The sequence below is a fragment of the Rana temporaria genome, chromosome 1 (assembly GCF_905171775.1).
Source record: "Rana temporaria chromosome 1, aRanTem1.1, whole genome shotgun sequence".
In the NCBI taxonomy this organism is placed as follows: Eukaryota; Metazoa; Chordata; class Amphibia; order Anura; family Ranidae; genus Rana; species Rana temporaria.
In genome coordinates this window covers 350404174-350425357 of record NC_053489.1, presented here as the reverse complement: position 1 = coordinate 350425357, position 21184 = coordinate 350404174, and the positions used below count along the sequence as shown (strand labels likewise).

Below are 21184 nucleotides of genomic sequence, written 5' to 3'. Positions count from 1 at the left end.
ATATGATAGTTGCTAAAGACTATAAATTACAGCCTCAAAAATTACCAAGTAATTGATCTGGCACTACTGGACCACAGTAGCATCAAAAAATTATGATGTGAGCTTCACCAAGCTGGAATTGTGTACAGGGCTGTCATTTGGAAATACTTACATTCAAGTTCAACACCCTGAGACATCATTAAAAGGGTAAAGAGAGATGTGAAATGCCTCTCTGCTTTCTCTTTTTGGCAGTAGGATATGCTGGCCCTGTGGTCTCTGCTAAAGAAACTTGGAGGAGTGATGTTCAGGCAGAGCCAGATAATCATAGATTCTGGCAGAACATTGTTCCCCCACTTTGGCACAAACCATGGGCCCAATGCCAAGCTATTGGATATATGACTTGCCCAGGAGGGTAGACACATTTCTGTGATTACCAGCTCTGTAATTTTGTGAGGAGTGTCTCTTTCTGTGTTCTAGGGCTGGAGTCTTCAAACTATGGCCCTTCAGTTGTTCCCATCATGCCTAGTCATGTCTATGAACGTCTGAGTTTTACAATGCCTCATTGGACATGTAGTTCCGCAACAGCTGGACGGCCGTAGTTTGGAGATCCCTGTTTTAGGGGATAGCTACCAGAAAAGTGTAATTTTATCAAGGGTACTGCCAACAAAAATACATGGCCAGCAAACAATGTAGCAAAAATCCTTGAAACGTTTAAAACTGCATACAGAAAGCATATGCGATCCCTTGCAGAATTTCATAAAAAGTGAATACATGGGCCCAGATTCTCAAAGGGCTTACGACGGCGCAACGCCATGTACGCCATCGTAAGTCCTAATCTGGGCCGTCGTATCTATGCGACTGATTCTTAGAATCAGTTACGCATAGATATCCATTATACTTGACGGAGAAAACAACGGAGGCGACACCTAGCGGACAAAAAAAAATTGCATTTAAGATCCGACGGCGTAAGAGCCTTACGCCTGTCGGATCTTAAATGCAATTTTTTTGTTGTCCGCTAGGTGTTGCCTCCGTCGTTTTCCCCGTCGAGTATTCAAATTAGCTAGATACGCGAATTCCCGAACGTACGCGCAGGCCGACGCAGTAAAGTTACGACGTTTACGTTTTTCCGGCGTAAAGTTGCCCCTGCTATATGAGGGGCAACCAATGTTAAAGTGGAGGTTCACCCTCAAAAAAAATTCTGACATCACATGGAGTTGAGCCATTCTACCGACAGAATGCCGGTGTTTTTTTTTTTTTCTCAGCACATACCTCGTTATCACCCCCCGGCAATCCCGCGGGACTGGGCGTTCCCAAGCACTGCCTGTGATTGACAGGCTTCCGAACGGCGCATACTGCGCGTCACAGGTTGCCGACAGAACCCGAACGTCGGTGCGCAGGTGCCGTATAGAGCCGCACCGACGTACGGGTTTTTTCGGCAACCTGTGACGTGCAGTATGCGCCGTTCGGAAGCCTGTCAATCACAGGCAGTGCTTGGGAACACCCAGTCCCGCAGGATTGCCGGGGGGTGAAAATCGTGATAACGAGGTATGTGCTGAGAAAAAAAAAAACACCGGCATTCTGTCGGTAGGATAGCTCGACGCCATGTGATGTCAGAATTTTTTTTGAGGGTGAACCTCCACTTTAAGTATGGCCGTCGTTCCCGCGTCAAAATTTATAAATTTATGTCGTGGGCGTAAGTCGTCCGTGAATGGGGCTGGATGCCATTTACGTTCACGTCGAAACCAATGACGTCCTTGCAACGTCATTTGGAGCAAAGCACCCTGGGATATTTTTCGGTACGTTCGGCGCGGGAACGCGCTTAATTTAAATGCTACATGCCCCCTACCCGCCTAATTTGAATTAGGCGGGCTTGCGCCCTGTGATTTACGCTACGCCGCCGCAACTTTACACGCAAGTGCTTTGTGAATAAAGCACTTGCCTGTAAAACTTGCGGCGGCGTAACGTAAATGAGATACGTTACGCCCGCCGACATTTACGCCATTCTACGAGAATCTGGGCCATGGTGAATATACATTGGGAAAGTGAACTGGATAGGTAATTTCTTTGCAACCTTTGCAGTCACATTAGGATCTAAAGTAGGACGGGCATCGGCGAAAACCCAGTGGGGTTTTTTTAACCTTACTTTACCTTTTCCAAAATTCAAGAAAAAATCTTTGGGAGAAGTTTTAGTTAGTGTCAACTTTATGACTAAGCCAGATAGGGTCTGTACATTATACTCACTGACGTTCCATTCTGCTCATGTCTTTCTTTTTCATTACTGATCACATTCAGGCGGGGGGTGTTACATTCTAAAGCTCTTGCAGGCTTTTGTAGTCAGAGCACAGGTTTACCTTGCAGTTTTCGCTCTCTCTCTCCTATCCTTGTACTGGCCGCCCACATACACACATAGCTTTCTGCTAGTACATATCCCTCCTGCCTCATATTTCTTTCTACCTTTGCCATATTGATTTTTTTACGCAGATGGTCACAGTACTGTCAGTATAACAATTCTTGTTCTGCCTCCCCTAGTGTAATCTGGGTGTAAACCACAAAAAGGTTGATGGATTGTTATGAGATCAGCATAACCATAATTAATCTCATGAACAGAGAAACATTTATTTGCTGTCACATCATGCCTTTTAGCGTATCTATATGCAACAAATTGTGGTATGACGGTTACTTATTTAGGGGTTAGAAAAATAAATAAGGTTAAGACATAGATGGATAGAGGTCTCCCTGAGATACACAGGTGAAATAGATGTTGTCTGTAGTGTCAAGACCTTCTGCTCGTATCATTGAACGCTCCTGATGGACTGAAACTGTAATCATGTAATTCAATAAAAGTTTATATATTTTTTAGAAAAATAAATCTTGATTTACTTTTGTGTGGTGCAACTTATGTAAAAATCCCACGGGAAATTTTCTAGTATGAGATATTGGACTGAAACTGTACACTTGCTGTTAACACCTTCCTCTCCTTTTCCCATTGAGAAGGGAGGTTTAACTAGATCATATGTTGGAAAAGGCAAGACCGACTTTCTTAAAAATTGGCCCACTGAGTTGGGCTTGACACCAAATCCGAAAGATAAGGTGACGGTCCTGGGGGTTATCCTTGACGAAAAACTAAGTATGATTCCCCAGGTTAGACAATCGGTTTCGAGAGCCTCCCATTTTCTACGACTTATCCGCAAAACAAAACATCTCCTGACCCAAGACCAGAGGAAAGACTTAGTCCAGGCACTAATTATTTCTCGCCTTGACTTTTCAAATGGAGTCCTACTAGGCATTCCGATGAAATGGTCTAAGAAACTGCAGCTGGTGCAGAATCAAGCAGCCAGGCTTATCTACAATCTCCAAAAGCAAGACCATATCAGCCCTGCGCTCAAAGAACTTTACTTGCGCTGGCAGGGAGTCAGAAAAGGTCCTGCCAGCAGCTCCTTTGCAGCGCTTTAGGAGCCGTGAATACACGGCTCCTAAAGCGTCCCTGCCCATTGAAATCAAGCGGTGCTTTTCCGGTGCTTTTAACCCTTTTTTCGCCGCTAGCTGGCGGTAAAAGTGCCTTGGTAGCAGCCGGAAAGCGGTGAAAATTTTTTGGTAAATCGCCGTTAAAAATTGTGTGATAGCCCTCTTAAAGGCACAAACCTTAATCAAGGCTGTGAGATAGGTATGATCATTCCCTCTTGAAACAGAAGTTATTTACATGTCATCACTAATCTCTAACACAAAGGGTTGATTTTTCATAAAAAAAGGGTTAGGTTAATAAAGGCAGAAAAGGCAGGCATACAAAAAAATTCTTTATACGATATGACCTAAAGGCAGTGGTTAAATGTGCATCCAGGATCCAGTATTTCCATATTCCATGTAGAACAACATAGCTTTTTGGGCTAAGAAGCTGGGCAGCAACAACAAACTAGCCAGTTAGGCTTCGATGAGTGTTATGGGTTAGGGAGTACTCTGCTACAATATGGACTGACTTTAAAGCAGGGGTTCACCCTATCGACGGGAATTTTTATTTTTTTTTTTATCTTACCTTAAAATCAGGCATTGTAGCGCGAGCTACAGTATGCCTGTCACGAATTTTTTACCGCCGTACTCACCTTGTAGTCGTCCATCGAAGATTCCGGGGAATGGGCGTGCCTATGGAGACGGAGGATGATTGACGGCCGGCTCTGGCGCGTCACGCTTCTCCGGAAATAGCCGAAATAGGCTCGGTCTTCACGATGCGTGCGCATAGCCTGTGCGCAGGCGCCGTGAAGAGCCGAGACCTACTCCGGCTGTCTTCGGGGAGAGTGACGTGCCAGGGCCGGCCGTCAATCATCCTCCCTCTCCATAGGCACGCCCATTCCCCGCGGGAGCCGGAATCTACGATGGACGACTACAAGGTGAGTACGGGGTTAAAAAAATCGGGACAGGCATACTGTAGCTCGCGCTACAATGCCTGTCTCGATGGTAAAATGTGTCGGGGGGGGGTGAACTACCGCTTTAAGTTAAAGCAATGTAAAACAAATTTTTACCTTAACCAGTTCCCATCCGGCCTATAGCAAAATGGCTGAATACACCGCTCCTCCACCGCCTGAAAGATGCTGCTTGCAGGACTTTTTCGAACGTCCTGCAAGCACACTGCCCCAGTGTGAAAGCACTTGGGCTTTTTACACTGTGGCTGCAGGAGAGGCAATTTTCGGGCACTTTACATGCGCTATTTTTATCCTAAAAGCACACACAAAGCGCTCCAGTGTTAAAGGCGTCTTAGTGTCATCACATGCCTGATGAAGGGGTCCTGCGTGACTCCAAAACATTGCGCTCTCCTTGTGTTGTGATCATGCAATAAACTATCCGTTTGGACGCTATTTATGTTTTTCCATGGTGTGCTGGCAAATATCTTTTTTGTTAGTGAAAGGATCAAAGGGTAATAAACTGTGTTACAAGAGGGACCTAAAAAAAAGAAGCCTGCTATGTTAAAGACGTTCTATAGTCACAACGTACATTTTTATTTTATAACATCAGCATTGTAATAAAAATGCAAACAATAGTTTTAATTTGACAATCTAATATAAGTGTACTTGGAAAATCTAATTTCATGTAGTGAGTTCTGCTTGTCAGCTGACCATCTCTTTCCACAACATCCAGCATGCTTTGCATCTTCTCCTCTGCTGTTTATTTTCAAATTCTGAGGACTATATATCCCATGGTACCTGGCTGCCTGCAAGTAGTTCAGAAGGCCATTGCAGTGTCACATTCCTCTCCCTATGACAGAATGCTCTGGAAGTGACGTGTTGTTGCCGCCATCTTGCTACACTACACAGTCCTGCACAGTAATGATAGAGTGAGAAGGGGCAAGTGAACACCTTGTTACACCCACCGGAGTTTTAGATTTTACAGTTATTTTAAACAAAAAACTGAGCTTATTTGCTTAAAGACAGTATTTGGAAATCCGACGGACTGTTTAACCAGTTAGCAACCGCCCTATAGACGAAATACGTCTACAAGGCGGTTGCTTAACTCTAGGAGGGCGTCAATGTACGTCCTCCTAGAATCGCGCTCCCGCGCGCCCTGTGGGGCGCGCACACGGGAGTCTCCGTGACCGCCGGGTCCGGAGGACCCGGCTGATCACGGATCACGGTAAATCGCCGCTGATAGCGGCGGTTTACCACGTGATCGCTCCGTCCAATGACGGAGCGATCACTAGTAAACAAACCGGCGTGTGCTGCGGGCTGGATCTGTGACACATGCAGTCACAGATCCAGCCATCGGTCCCTCCCTGTGCAATACTCTGCAGTACCAGCCATACTCTGCAATGCCCCCACACTCTGCAATGCCCCCACACTCTGCAATGCCCCCACACTGTGCAATACCCCAAAATACTCTGCAATGCCCCCACACTCTGCAATGCCCCCACACTGTGCAATACCCCAAAATACTCTGCAATACCCCAAAATACTCTGCAATGCCCGCAATACTCCGCAATGCCCCGCAATACTCCGCAATGCCCCGCAATACTCCGCAATACTCCGCAATACCCCACAATACCCTGCAATACCCCGCAATACTCCGCAATACCCTGCAATACCCCACAATACTCCGCAATACCCCACAATACTCTGCAATACCCCACAATACCCCACAATACTCCGCAATACCCTGCAACATCGTCTATGGGGATTTTTAAGTAGCGAAGTTTGGCGCCATTCCACGAGCGTGTGCAATTTTGAAGGGTGACATGTTGGGTATCTATTTACTCGGCGTAACTTCATCTTTCACATTTATGCAAAAGAATGAAGAAAAAATACTAAATTTGCCAAATTTTATAACAGAAACAAAGAAAAATTATTTTTTTTTACAAAATTTTCAGTCTTTTTCTTTTATAGCGCAAAAAATAAAAAACCCAACGGTGATTAAATACCACCAAAAGAAAGCTCTATTTGTGTGAAAAAAAGGACGAAAATTTCATTTGGGTACAGTGTTGTATGACTGAGTAATTGTCATTCAAATTGTGAGAGCACCGAAAGCTGAAAATTGGTCTGGTTATTAAGGGGGTTTACGTGCCTAGTGGTCAAGTGGTTAAATGTTAAATTTTAAAAGCAGCAGCAAACCTGCTGACCTTACATGGTTGCTGATGTGACAGAACGCCTCTGATTTTGACATTTAACATGTAAACAGTCTGTCGGATTTAAAAACACTGGCCCAGATCCACAGTGAGAGTACGCCGGAGTATCTACTGATACGCCGGCGTACTTTCAAATTTCCTGCGTCGTATCTTTAGTTTGAATCCTCAAACCAAGATACGACGGCATCTGGGTTTGATCCAACAGGCGTACGGCTTCGTACGCCTTCGGATCGTAGATGCAATACTTCGGCATCCGCTGGGTGGAGTTTGCGTCGTTTTCCGCATCCGGTATGCAAATGAGCTTTTTCCGACGATCCACGAACGTACGCGCGGCCGTCGCATTCTCTTACGTCGTCTCTAGTCGGCTTTTTCCGGCGTATAGTTAAAGCTGGTATTTTGCGGCATATAGATAGACTTGCCATGTTAAGTATGGCTGTCGTTGCCGTGTCGAAATTTGAATTTTTCATTTTTTTGGCGTAAGTCGTCTGTGAATCGGGATGGACGTAAGTCACGTCTAAGTTTAAAAAATGACGTTGTTGCGACGTCATTTCGCGCAATGCACGGCGGGAAATTTCGAAACGGAAGATGCGCAGTTCATTCGGCGCGGGGACGCGCTTCATTTAAATGAATCACGCCCCCTAATCGCCGATTTGAATTCCGCCGCCAGAAATACACTACGCCGCCGTAACTTACGGTGCAAATTCTTCCAGGATTCGATTTAAAGCCAGGTAAGATACGGCGGCATAGCGTATTTCTATTCCTTTTCTATGTGGATCTGGCCCACTGTATTTAAGGTAATAAGCTCCGTTTTGTGTTGAAAATAAGTGTGAAATCTAAAACTCCGATGGGTGTAACAAGATGTCCGCTTGCCCCCTTCTCACTCAATCATTAATGTGCAGGAGTGTGGGGTGTAGCAAGATGGTGGCGACGGAACGTCACTTCCGGAGCATTCTGTGATGGGGAGCAGAATGTGACAACACACCGGCACTGTGAAATGTGTGACAGCAGTGCCTATTCACAGGACATAATAAATGTCACAGAATTCAAGGAAGTAAATGTGTGAGGATCCTTCCAAAGTAAGTTTACAAACGTAAAGATTGTTCAGATTAATAGGATTAGGCTAGAAATAATTAAATTACAATGTGAAAATGAATATATGGTTTTACATTTTAACCATAGCTAGGCTTTAATGCCTTAACACTAGTGACCGATTGCATTACACATGCCATTGTTGATTTTCGCCTATAGTGCCAATTTATTCTTAGTAAACTCACAGCATTGCAGCTCTACATTTTAGAGTCCTCTTTTGCTGGTGTGAGCCTTTATTTATCTTTATTATCTTTTGTTATGAGCTGGTCTCATTATTATTACTGAGAGATCATGATACATTCTATTCTTTGCTTCAGTACATCCTTTGACCACTGCAAATTGGCGGTTTATAATGAGGGGGGAAGCACAGAGATCAGAAGGGCAGTTCGACAGCTATAATATCAGAGGAAATCAGCAAGGCAAAGATCAATGCATTAAGTACAATAAGAGAAAACCACCAATAAGCATTCATCTTGCATTCTAAACTGAAACTTGATTGGCTACTTTAGATGTATGATACTTTTCACCTCATTATTACTGGTTGCATTGCTTTTGTATTAGCCTACAGTATATGTATTCCATTTAATAGAATATTCAATCAGTGAGCCAACCTTAGGACATTTTCCTTGTATATTTAACTAGTATCAGTTTTCTCAGCTAAATAAATGATCCATCAGATATTAAAGATTCTATTCTTCCAGTCTATACCAGTTCATTCCTTAAGAAGCTTTATTTTTTATATTTTCATTTAAGTTAAGAGCACATCTCATGAATCAATACTAGAACATAATGGCCATTACATTTATTCAATACATAAAGTGAGGAACTACACTTGTGCTTTATTATCCCCTTGCATCGAAAGCAATATCTTACCAAATAAATACCAAAACATCAGCATACATCTTGATGTAGTTGTTGTTCATCACCATATAGTCTATATATTCCTTGCTGAAAATGTGAACATATGTAAGATGCAGATGTCAGCACTATGGTCCTTCAAGGTAACTGTCTCTGTGACATTTTTAAAGTGGTTAAGGCTCCATTCACACCTAGGCGTTTTGTCGCTTGTATCGCGACGCTATTGCAGCCTGAAATACGCTGGAGGGGTGATTTAACATTGTCGGCTATGGAGATGGTTCACATCTCCACGCCGAACGCCGAAACGCCATACGCCTGAAGCTCAAAACAAGTCCCTGGCCCTTTTTTTCAGGCGTCTTCGGCGTTCGGCCATAGCCGACAATGTGTAATCACCCCTCCAGCGAAAACCGCGGTAAAAAACGCTGCGTTTTGTTGCGGCAAATCGCGGGACAAAACGCTGCAATTTGTCGCGGCAAATCGCGGTAAAATACGCAGCGTTCAGGTGTGAATGCAGCCTTAAAGTTAAACACTTGCCTACCGGGCACATTTACTCCTTCCTGTCCAGGCTAATTTTCAGCTTTTAGCGCTGTCACACTTTGAATGACAATTGCATGGTCATGCTACGCTGTACCCATATGACATTTTTATAATTATTTTCACACAAATAGAACTTTCTTTTCATGGTATTTAATTACCACTGTTTTTTTTTTTTTTTTTGCTAAACAAACAAAAAAAGACCCTAAATTTTGAACCCCCCAAAAAAAGTTTTTTATCGTTTGTTATAAGCTTATGCAAACAGGTAATTTTTCTCCTTCACTAATGTGCGCTGATGAGGCTGCACTAATGGGCACTGATGAGGTGGTACTGGTGGGCACTGATAGGCTGCACTGAAGGTCACACATAGGTGGCACTAATGGGCACTGATAGGTAGCGCTGATGGGTGGCACTGATGGGCACTGATAGGAACTGGTAGGCGGCACCGATGAGCATTGATAGGCAGAACTGAGGGGCACTGATTGGCAGCAAGGAATGCTGGCAAAGGAATGCAGATAACCGGCTTGTGTTTACATCATGATCAGCTGTCATTGGACACTGTGATTGTGCCTTTACCCTGATCTGTGATCAGCTGTGTCTGAAGAATGCAGTGATTATAGGTGATCATGGGAAGATGTCCATGGATGCCCTCCCAGCAAAGTAAGCCTGCGCTGTAGCCATCTTTTGGCTATAGCCCGGGCAGAAAGTGGTTAAATAATTGTTCTTTTGTATGTTAGTTTTTTACTCTTAAAGCGGGGGTTCACCCAAAAATAAATTTTTAACATTACATTCAGCCGAGTTGTCCTAATGACAATCAGCTGTTTTTTTTTTCCCGTACATACCCTATTTTACCGCCGCTTCCGGGTATGTCTTCTGCGGGACTGGGCGTTCCTATCTGATTGACAGGCTTCCGACCGTCGCATACAGCGCGTCACAAGTTGCCGAAAAAAGCCGAACGTCGGTGCGGCCCTATACGGCGCCTGCTTACCAACGTTCAGCTTCTTTCGGCAACTCGTGACGCGTAGTATGCGACGATCGGAAGCCTGTCAATCAGATAGGAACACCCAGTCCCGCAGAAGACATACCCGGAAGCGGCGGTGAAATACGGTATGTACGGGGAAAAAAACAGCCGATTGTCATTAGGACAACTCGGCTGAATGTAATGTTAAAAATTTATTTTTTGGGTGAACCTCAACTTTAATTAATTTTATGCATTAAGCATAAAGCATATAGCAAGCTGTTTGCTGTTGGGGCACTCGACAGGAGGGAGGTGCCAGAAGCAGCAGAGAGGGACCTGAGAAGAGGAAGATTTGGGCTGCTCTTTGCCAATCCAACTACAAATAGGTAAGTATAACATGTTTGTTATTTTTTTTATTTTTTTAAACAAGACTTTACAATCACTTGAAGTACCTGCAGCAAACCCATGTAGGCACAGGGAGAACATGCAATCTCTGTGCCGGTTGTGCCGTGGTTTGGAACCTGGAACAAAAGGGTTTCAAATGGTATTCTTCACCAATTTACAAGGTCAGAACTTACTTGTTACACAAGTCCCACAGTACATCTGACAATGTTAGCTTTGTTGTAGGTAAGTGAGTGGTTTAAATTGCATATTTATTTTGCAAGGTAATTATCCGCTTTTTTGTTCTGCAGCCTTCGTTAATTTTACACTCACTTCACAACAATCAATGCTCCTCTTTTAAATGTTAGTACTACTAATTACGTTTTCTATGGATGTTTTAAATGAAACATGCAGAGAATATATATAGAAATAATATATATTTATTTTCTCTCCTTATTAAGGATAATTATACTTGGACTCTGGCTCTTCCTGATTCACAGTAGAAGCACAAGTACTGCAGGTAAGATATGAATTACTTGTTTCTTCAGTCTATCTTGTCTGTGTGTCTTTTCTTTATACAGTATCTTTATCATAGGCGTGTACAAGGGGTGTGCCAGATGTGCCCGGGCACACCCTAATCCTGGGGTTGGAAACCTGTCAATGGGTTGACCTGCAGGTGACAGGTAAACCGCAATCTTTCCTTGCCGGTCCTCAGAACCTGGACAGGAGAGGCGGCGGGGGTGGAATTTAGTGGAACCGATCTGTATTTTCCTCCTGCAGCAGCTGAAAGTAGGCTTCTCCTTTTGTCAACATTCAGCTGCCACAGGAGGAAAATATAGGGGTTTGGTACCAATATATGCCACCCCCGCTACCCCTTCTTTCCCTGTTCCTCTTCCCTCTGTTGCCCGGGTCCCCCATGCTCCCCCTTCCTCCCATTGTTTCAGGATGGAGAGCGGGAAAGAGGCCGGCAAATATGTCAAATGCATATGTGTTTGAGCTTTGGGGTGCACACCCTAATGCAAGAGGCTGCGCACACCTATGATCTGTATGTAGTGCTTTACATATATTGGCTTGTCTTTGTCTGCTTGTCCTCCTGATACACAACACGGGTACTGATATAGAATCTACTGTTCTTAAACAACTTTCTAAAATATTTGGTTTGGGGAAGATCCTTCATTTTATAGCTGTTATTGATGTAAGAGATGAGGAAAAATCACTCGGGACAAGTGTTATGGTGACAATTCTCTAAGAATGGAATTCTCCTCACTGTCTGTTGGGTCTCCAAAGCAGGAAGTGGCAGCAAAAACAATGAGGCTTAACCAATTCTCACCTTATTCAAAATGTAAAAAATGTTTGGGCTATACTTATGATACACTTGAACTAATGTGAAGATGCTCGTGTCCTGGGCTACTCTTTGAGCTACAATAAGCAAGTTGCTTCAAAACAAGAAAGCAATATAGAGTTGTCATTGAAGCAAGAGATGAGGGAAACTCTTCCACCGGAAACAAGTGTTGGGGCTAATGCACACTGCAGCTCAAAGAAGCTGCTCCTATAGGCTTTTGCGCTTTTTTGAGCTCTAATTTTTTTCTCCATAGTAGCTAGTGTGTCCATGCACACTATGGCTTTTTCAGCATTTTACAGGCATGTGCTTTACAGGCAGAAGAAAAGCCCCACCAAACTTGCGTTTTTGAGAGGAGTTTTCGAGCAGAAAAGCCTAAGTGCCCAAAAACACCAGAAAAAGTATGAAAAAGCGTGAAAAGGCTCAAAGAAGCCTGAAAACACACAAAAAAATGGAAAATTAGCTGAGGGGAAGGTTTGTGAAAAAAAAAATGCTTATGCTCAAAAAAGCTAAAAGAAGCTCCATAAAATATGTACAAAAGAGCACAAGAAAGCACAAGCTTCTTCAAGCTGAAAAAAAAGCTCAAATGCCTGTAAAAGCAATGTTATTTGAGCTGCAGTGTGCATGAGCCCTTATGGTGACAGTTATCTAAAATGTGAATTCATCTCATTGTCTGTTGGGTCTCCAAAGCAGGAAGTGGCAGCAAAAACAATACCCGGTGTAAGATGTCGGTGTGATTAAGCCGTAGTGGTGCATGCGAATTGAAGAAATCGTATCAGTCCCGACTGCATTTTCAAGGGCACGGCAGCCCAATTTTATTCAAAAGAAAGTTCAAAAATAAACAGCAGATTTCCTATGCAGGGGTATTCAGCATTACAGTCTTGCTTCATAACAAACAGCATTCAGCCTTTCTGGCTAAAAACGCAGCTCTGCTGCTCAGGCCTTACACCTTAGGCTTTGGTCTGTCTCCCCCAGACTTGACTCTCAGCACCTATGTGCTTGCAGCTAACAACAACAAAACCTGGGGAATGCCCAGGGAAAAACCAAGCCTACTTACCGACCAGCTCGCAGAACAGCCAATTAACCTGTCTAACAGTATGCGTTAAAAACAGGGGTTTTGTCCGCACGCATTTGCAAACGCATGCGTGAGCCACAGAGCCGCGACAAGCCACCCTGTAATCTGTGGTCCTAACACTAAACAATAAGTGTCCCCACAATGGAGGCACATGCATTCTAATGGATAGATGAGGACAGGTGGACTGAAGGGCAGCCACCCCTCCTTAAAGGTGCAGGAGCACACCAAACACCGAGCATGTAGCACAATGGCTGCAAAGGTGTTGGTGCGCTGCTGGACCAAAACAAGCACCACAGGTGAAACATAAACATGTCCACCGCCCCATCTATAGCTGGCCATAGCAGTAAGTAGCATTGGAAGGCTAAAGCAGATAACAACAAAACCGGGGGAATGCCCAGGGAAAAACCAAGCCTACTTACCGACCAGCTCGCAGAACAGCCAATTAACCTGTCTAACAGTATGCGTTGAAAACAGCGGTTCTGTCTGCACGCATTTGCAAACGCATGCGTGAGCCACAGAGCCGCGCCAAGGCACCCTGTAATCTGTGGTCCTAACACTAAACAATGAGTGTCCCCACAATGGAGGCACAGCCTTGTGCTGCAATGGCTCCCATTGGACTCCTAGGACAGAACTCCTGTCTGCCGGGCAGAGCTGTCACCAAGGATGAGCACTGAGCTCTATTCCTGGGATGTTTATGAACCCAGTTCACAGGTGTGTGATTAGCATGCCTGCCAAACTTAGGCATACACTTTTCATATGCACCTGTGACACGGGGTCCCATCTCCACATCGGACAGATGCTTAACCGATTCCCGTGTTATTTGAAACTTAAAAAAAATTTTTGGCTATACTTATGGTACACTTGAACTAATGTGAAGGTGTTCCTGTCCTGGGCTACTCTCTGAGCTTCAACAACCTAGTTGCCTCAAAACAAGAAAGCAATATAAAGGGAAGGGAATAGTTAGGTCCCCTCCTGGCATTGTCTGCCAATGACTTGCTGAAAGTGTTACAAACATTCCTGTTCCGAAGTAAAAAAAAGTGATGACTAATCCATTTCTGTCTGTTAAGTAATCCTGTATATACTTTAAAGTGGTTGTAAACCCACTATTTGGACTTTTACCTACAGGTAAGCCTACAACAAGGCTTACCTGTAGGTAAGGAGAATATCTCCTAAACCTGCACGGTTTAGGAGATATTACCCCCGCAATGCGGGCGGCGCATGCGCAGGGGGGACTCCACGGCTGAAGGACCGGCATCGCCGGACCCTGCCGATTTTAAATCTCCCGCGCGCACGCGCGGGAGTGACGTCATCGCCGCTCCAGCCAATCACAGCGCTGGAGCGGCGATACCCGGAAGACACGCCGGAGCAAGATGACATCCTGCTCGGCGTGGACCAGGTAAGTGGTACACACCTCGTTCCGAGGTAAGTATTTCATAATAGGCTAGTATGCGGTGCATACTAGCCTATTATGCCTTTTGCATTGCAGGTTTGGGGGAAAAAAAAAAAAGTTTATGCGGTTTACAACCGCTTTAAGTGTAGAGCATGTGAAAGATATTATTGGTAGCCAATGTCCTTTATTTTTCACCTGCCGCAGGGTTCCATTAGACTAAAGGTACTTGTTCCAACGCTAGGTTGGCATTTCTCTGATTCCAAAGAAGTGCTACAGACAATATTCTTATAAAGATGTAATTCCCGAGTGAAACCAATCTAGTAGGCAGCACTTTAATTACCATGCATACTGCTTGAAAATTATACGCAGGCTTTTTCTATAAGGCCTTATAGTTTATTTGTGCATTGCTATGCAGAACAAAGCAACCGGTTCACATAATGCAGCCACTTGGAATGAAAACAAAGCCCTATGTAAGCTTTATGCCAACGGAGTCATAGCTTACACTAGACTTTGGACTCCCATGTGACTTCCCATTGCTATCACATGGCAAAATGTACAGTATATACAGTTAGGGTGCCCACATGTCCCGGATTGCCCGGGACTGTCCCGCAATTGACATGTCTGTCCCGGGTCCCAGGGACCTTCATTCCGGGACAATACAATGTCCCGGAATGAAATAGAGGACACAGCCACCCCCCCTACTAACTACTATTTCCGGAACGGGTTGCTAAGGCCATCTTGCAACCAGTGACAATTTACTCTCAGACAGTGAGACCTGGAGCGAGGCCGGCGCCTAGTGCAGCACTGCTGTCCCCACCTACCTCGGCACCTCCTCCTTCTCCGGCACCCAGCGGCAAGCAGCAGGGACTGGTGTGATCTTCACTCTCTAGATAGTGACTCCACTCCTTTCCTCCTATGCAAGTGGCTCATGCAGAGGGAGTGAAAGCAGTACTGTATCTGGTGGCAGACTATGGGTGGCAAGCGGCACTGCATCTGGTGGCAAGTGGCACATTCACCTGACAAATAACCCGCCGATAAATTCCCCATTAACCCCTGAGACTACATTTCCCTCCGTGCCCCCCCATCTTTTTGGGGGGAAAGGTGAGAGAGGGGGTGTGTCCCTGAATGGCACTTTGGAAATGTGGTCACCCTATATACAGTATACCACTGGGAATGGGGGGAGTGAGTGTTTAAAGTAAACATTTTGCTTTGCTCTGAATTGGCAAAACAGATGTTTGCTTTAAAAGGCAAACTGCTTCAAGTGATATGCTGAAACCTTGTGCAACAATTAATAGAAGATAGATAATCAGTTGCTATAATGTTATGGGTTAACAATAACAATCTTAGATACAAATATGAAGGAGAAACTGGATGTCAAAAAAAATCTGGTGACGCAACACAGTTTTTTTCAAAATGTAACAAGAGAGGTAGCTGTTTGATCACCAGAAGGTTCTTTGTGGGTATTAAAATGGAAGTCCACAAGACAAGGTGATGTTTTAGCTGCCCTAATGAAGGGAAATTCATAGGATTTTCGAAACTGGGCAGTAGCCTTCAGATAGAAATTGACCACCCTCACTAGATCTAGAGAGTGCCAGAATTCTTCCTCTGCAGAACATGGCTCTGGAAACAAAGGTAATGAAATATCCTGGTTCAAATGAAAACCAGACACTACCTTTGATAAAAAAGACGGACAAGGGTGTAACACCACCCTGTCCTTATGAACCACCAAGAATGGCTCTTTACAAAAAAAACGCTGCCATTTCAGAAACCCTCCTTGCGGAGGTGACTGCCACTAGAAAAACTAAGGGCCAGATTCAGGTACAATTGCGGCGGCGCAACGTAACCCGCTTACGTTACACCGCCGCAAGTTTTCAGTGTTAGTGCCCGATCCACAAAGCACTTACCTGTAAACTTGCGGCGGTGTATCGTAAACACGTCCGGCGCAAGCCCGCACAATTCAAATGGGGCGTGTACCATTTAAATTAGGCGCGCTCCCGCGCCGGACATTCTGCGCATGCTCTGTTCGCAATTTTCCCGACGTGCTTTGCGCGAAATTATGGCGGCGCAACATGCGTAACGTACTTACGCCGAAAAAAATAATAATCAAAATTGACGCCGGAACAACGGCCATACTTTAACATGGCTGCTGTAAAGTTAAGCAATGAAAAAGATTGCTTAACTTTGCGACGGGAAACTAAGACTTGCGCTGACGTAACGAACGCGAAAACCATCGTGGATCGCCGTAACTGCTAATTTGCATACCTGACACTGGAAAACAACGCAAACTCCACCCAGCGGCGGCCGAGGTACTGCATCCTAAGATCCGACGGTGTAATTACACCTGTCGGATCTAAGGGCTATCTATGCGTAACTGATTCTATGAATCAGTCGCATAGATACTCTGAGAGATACGACGGCGTTTCAGAGAAACGCCGTCGTATCTCTTCTGTGAATCTGGCCCTAATTTCTTAGTCACAAGAAGAAATGGAGCTTCCTCCATTGGTTCAAAGGGGGGTTCCTGGAGAACCGACAGGACTAGATTTAAATCCAATGGACACAGAGGTGACCTAACTGGGGGATTTATCCGTGTCACCCCCTGAATAAAGGCCCAAACCAGGGAATGTAAGGCAAGCAGCCTTTGGAAAAAAACAGATAAGGCAGAGATCTGACCTTTTGATATTGCTCAAGGCTAGCTTCATCTCTACTCCTAACTGTAGGAAGGCGATAACCCTTCCTAGGTCATACTTGCGAGGATGCCAGTCCTTGTCTTCACACCAAGCCACATAGGACTTCCAGACCCTATAATACATAGCTCTGGAGGCCGTCTTTGTAGCATTCAACAGGGTAGTTAGTAATGAGCCTGAAAGTCCCGGTTCCTTTAAAACGAGGGTTTCAACAGCCAAGCTGTCAAACTTAGCGTTTGTAAGGCACGGTGGAATATACCTTTTACTGCCATCCTCACGATCTCCGCATACCAGGATGTCCCGGGCCATGCTGGAGCAACTAGGATTACCATCTTCTGTTCGCCCTTGATCCTGCGCAGAAGACGTGGAAGCAATTGTACTGGAGGAAATGCATAAATCAGAGAGAACTGCTCCCAGGAAATTACCAAGGCATCCATCCCGTATGCAAGCGTATCCCTTGTCCTTAACACAAACTTATCCAACTTTCTGTTGAATCTGGACGCTAATAGGTCTACGTCCGGGGTACCCCCATTTTTTACATATGGTCGAAAAGACCTCAGGGTGCAGAGACCATTCCCCTGGAAGCAGCTGTTGGTGACTGACTGCCAATTTTCCACTCTGGGATGAATATAGCAGAAAGGCAATGTACATGCTTCTTCGCCCAGGATAGAATATGGTTTATGTCTTTCTGGGCCGTGGTGCTTTTGGTGCTGCCTTGGTGATTGATATAGGCCACTGCTGTGGCATTGTCGGACTAAATCATGACAGGATAGCCCCTCAACCCGTTTGTCCAAGCCCTAATTTCTAGAACATTAATGAGCAAGGATTTTTTGGATTCCGACCATCTTCCCTGGATGGTATTTTCCTCCCAGGACTGCTCCCCATCTCAAAAGGCTGTTGTCGGTCGTTACTATCCTTCAAATCACTGGTATGAAGGTTTTCCTCTTCTGTAAATTCCCTGCCAGCCACCACCAATTGAAAATCTGGTGTACGCTTGGAGTCAGGCTCATTGGACAATCCAGATCCTGACCTTCCCTGCTCCAAACAGACAGTATACGGTCTTGCAACTGCCTTGCATGGAACTGAGCATACACAACCACCAATTGAGGCTCTGGTGTACGCTTGGAGTCAGGCTCATTGGACAATCCAGATCCTGACCTTCCCTGCTCCAAACAGACAGGATATGGTCTTTCAACTGCCTTGAATGGAAGCATAGGGAACCGCCTCGAATGGCTACCATTTTCCCTAACAACCTCATGCAAAGGCGAATGGAGGGACTCTGCTTTGCCCTGAACACATGAACCAGTTCTCTTATAGCGCAGACCTTTGCCTGGGGTAGGAACACCCTTCTGTGGGATGTATCTATAAGCAGACCTAGATATTCCAGACTTTTTGCTGGCTGTAAGGAAGACTTTTCTAGGTTGAGAATCCAGCGTAGACGTTCTAGGTAACTGACCGTGCAGACGAAACTCTGGTCTAGCACTGCTATGGACTGATCCATCAGTAACAGGTCATCCAAGTATGCCACTACGGCTATACCCTGACCCTGAGTCTTGCCAAAAGTGGTCCTAAGACCTTTGTGAACACCCTTGGTGCAGTGGTCAGCCCGAAGGGCAAGGCCGCAAACTGAAAATGCCACTGTTATATTGCAAACCACAGAAATTTCTGATGAGCGGGGAATATTGGGATATGGAGATACGCATCCTTGATGTCTATGGATGTTAGGAGTTCTCCTCCCTGAAGGGTGGCTACCTCTGACCGGATTGATTCCATTCGAAATGAGCGGATGTTTAGAAATTGGTTCAGACCTTTGAGATCTAGAATAGGTCTGACATCCCTGTTTGGCTTTGGCACTGTGAAGAGATTTGAATAAACCCCCTTCCCTGCTCTTCCAAGGGAGTCTCTATGATCACCCCCCGAGACAGCAGATGGTCTAGTGCCTGGAATAAAGATCCCTTCTTTATAGGATCTTTGGGAATGCTCGATCTTAGGAAAACGAGGTGGAGGAAACCTTTGAAACTCTAGTTTGTATCCTAAAGATATTGTGGACATAACCCACCTTTCCTGGATTTCCTCCTGCTAGACTTCTGCGAACTGCCGAAGCCTCCCCCCCCCCCACTCGATCGAGCGGGGGCGCCCCTTCATAGGGAGCCCTTGGGGCTCTGCTTTGCAGACTTTTGCCCCCAGGACTTTTTCTTGCCCTGAGCTTGGTTCTGAGGTCTTCCCCTTGGGGCTGACGGCGTAGGCCGTCGAGACTGCCTGGAGGCTGTTGCCCCAGGAGATGGAGAAGCTGAACCTTTAAATGAAGGACGCCTACTCCTTCTTTTAACTGGAAGAAGGGTACTTTTTCCACCTGAGATTTTCTGAATGTACTTATCTCAGTCATCCCCAAAAAGTCGTTCCCTATGAAAAGGGAACCCAGTCAGCAGCCTCTTACAAGGTAATTCTGCTGACCAGGAGTTGTAAAGGAAAAAAAAAATTTGCCTAAAATTAATGTCTTTAACCACTTCCATACCAGGTACTTACGCAGCTTCCCGCCCAAGCCAATTTTCAGCTTTCAGCACTGTCGCACTTTGAATGGCAATTGCGCGGTCATGCTACACTGTACCCAAACAAAATTGGCGTCCTTTTTTCCCCACAAATAGAGCTTTCTTTTGGTGGTATTTGATCACCTCTGCGATTTTTTTTTTTTGCGCAACAACTAAAAAAAGGCTGAAAATTTGGAAAAAAAATTACGTTTTTATTTTTTTCTGTTAATTTTTTTGTTAAGTTTTCTCTTTCAATTACGGGCACTGATATGGCGACACTAATGGGCACCGATGAGATGGCACTGATGGACATCGATGAGGTAGTACTGACGGGCACAGATGAGGTGGCACTGATTGGCGGCGCTGGTATGCGACACTGATGGGCACACATAGGCGGCACTGATGGGCACACATAGGCGGCACTGATGGGCACACATAGGCGGCACTGATGGGCACACGTAGGCGGCACTGATGGGCACACGTAGGCGGCACTGATGGGCACACATAGGCGGCACTGATGGGCACTCATGGGCGGCACTGGGCACTCATAGGCGGCACAGATGGGCACTCATGGGCGGCACAGATGGGCACTTATGGGTGGCACAGATGGGCACTTATGGGTGGCACAGATGGGCACTGCTAGGTGCGCACTGGGCATGGATGGGCACTGTGGGGTGGCACTGATGGACACTGGGGTGGCGCTGATGGACACTGGGGTGGCGCTGATGGACACTGGGGTGGCAGCACTGATTGTTGCCAGTCAGTGCCCATTTGTGGGCACTGACTGGCATCTTTTTTCTTTATGGTTTTTTTTTTTTTTTTTTAGACTTTTTTTTTTTTTTTTTGGCTTTTTTTTATTTTTTTGTCCACCCTGGTGCTCCAGGGTGGGCATCCCTGGTGGTCCAGTGTGGCGATCCGAGGGGGGGCTGCGCTGATAAACAATCAGCGCTAACCCCCCCCTGTCAGGAGAGCCGCAGATCGGCTATCCTCTACTCGCGTCTGTCAGACGCGAGTGAGGAAGAGCCATCGGCGGCTCTTCCTGTTTACATCGTGATCAGCCGTCATTGGACACGGCTGATCACGTGGTAAAGAGCCTCCGCCGGAGGCTCTTTACCGAGATCGGAGATGCAGGGTGTCAGACTGACACCCCGCATCACCGATCGCCGCGATGCGCGCCCCCACGGGCGCGCGCGGCATGAAATCCTGCAGGACGTTCTGGAACGTCCTGTCAGGATTTCATAACCACTTCCCGGACGTAAATCGGCCATAGGCCGGGCGGGAAGTGGTTAAGGTAGGCAGACAGAATAGTGTAATGATTCTGTTAAAAAATGAGTAAATACCTATTAAATTCCTTCATCTATATCACCTCCGGCGTTCTAATTTCTGTTTTCTCATTCACTTCCTGGTTTACGGCGCTCGTTAATGTAAGAACTACATTTCCCAGTATGAATTGAGGCACGCCCAGGAATTCACACCTTTGTGAAGTCTCTAACACGTAGAGAGCGTCCTGCTGCACAGATGTAGTTCCCAGGAGGGGGCGAGCACGTCACTGACCACCGCAGCAAAGCCTCCCTTCACGGTGGTGAGTAAAAATCAGACAAGCAGGAAGTGAACAGAACAGAGAAGAAATAGAGCAACTTCTGAGCAAAGACGAACAATGAGGAAGTGAAAAGAGGCATGTCTGCAGGTAAAGGATGCCTATTATGAAAAAAAAAAATTCCGTTACAACCCCTTTAAGCCAGAGGACTAACATGAGGGCCAGGCG

General features: G+C 45.6%; 1 protein-coding gene across 3 annotated transcripts in view; it reads left to right on the top strand.

The window, feature by feature from the left end:
• Positions 1 to 21184, top strand: part of NCAN (neurocan) — a 289797-nt gene that overhangs the window by 93835 nt on the left and 174778 nt on the right. For all 3 annotated transcript variants that reach the window (XM_040320673.1, XM_040320665.1, XM_040320682.1), the window contains exon 2: positions 10865 to 10923. In XM_040320673.1, the coding sequence (XP_040176607.1) occupies positions 10865 to 10923 (59 nt within the window). The remainder of the gene's footprint in view (positions 1 to 10864; positions 10924 to 21184) is intronic.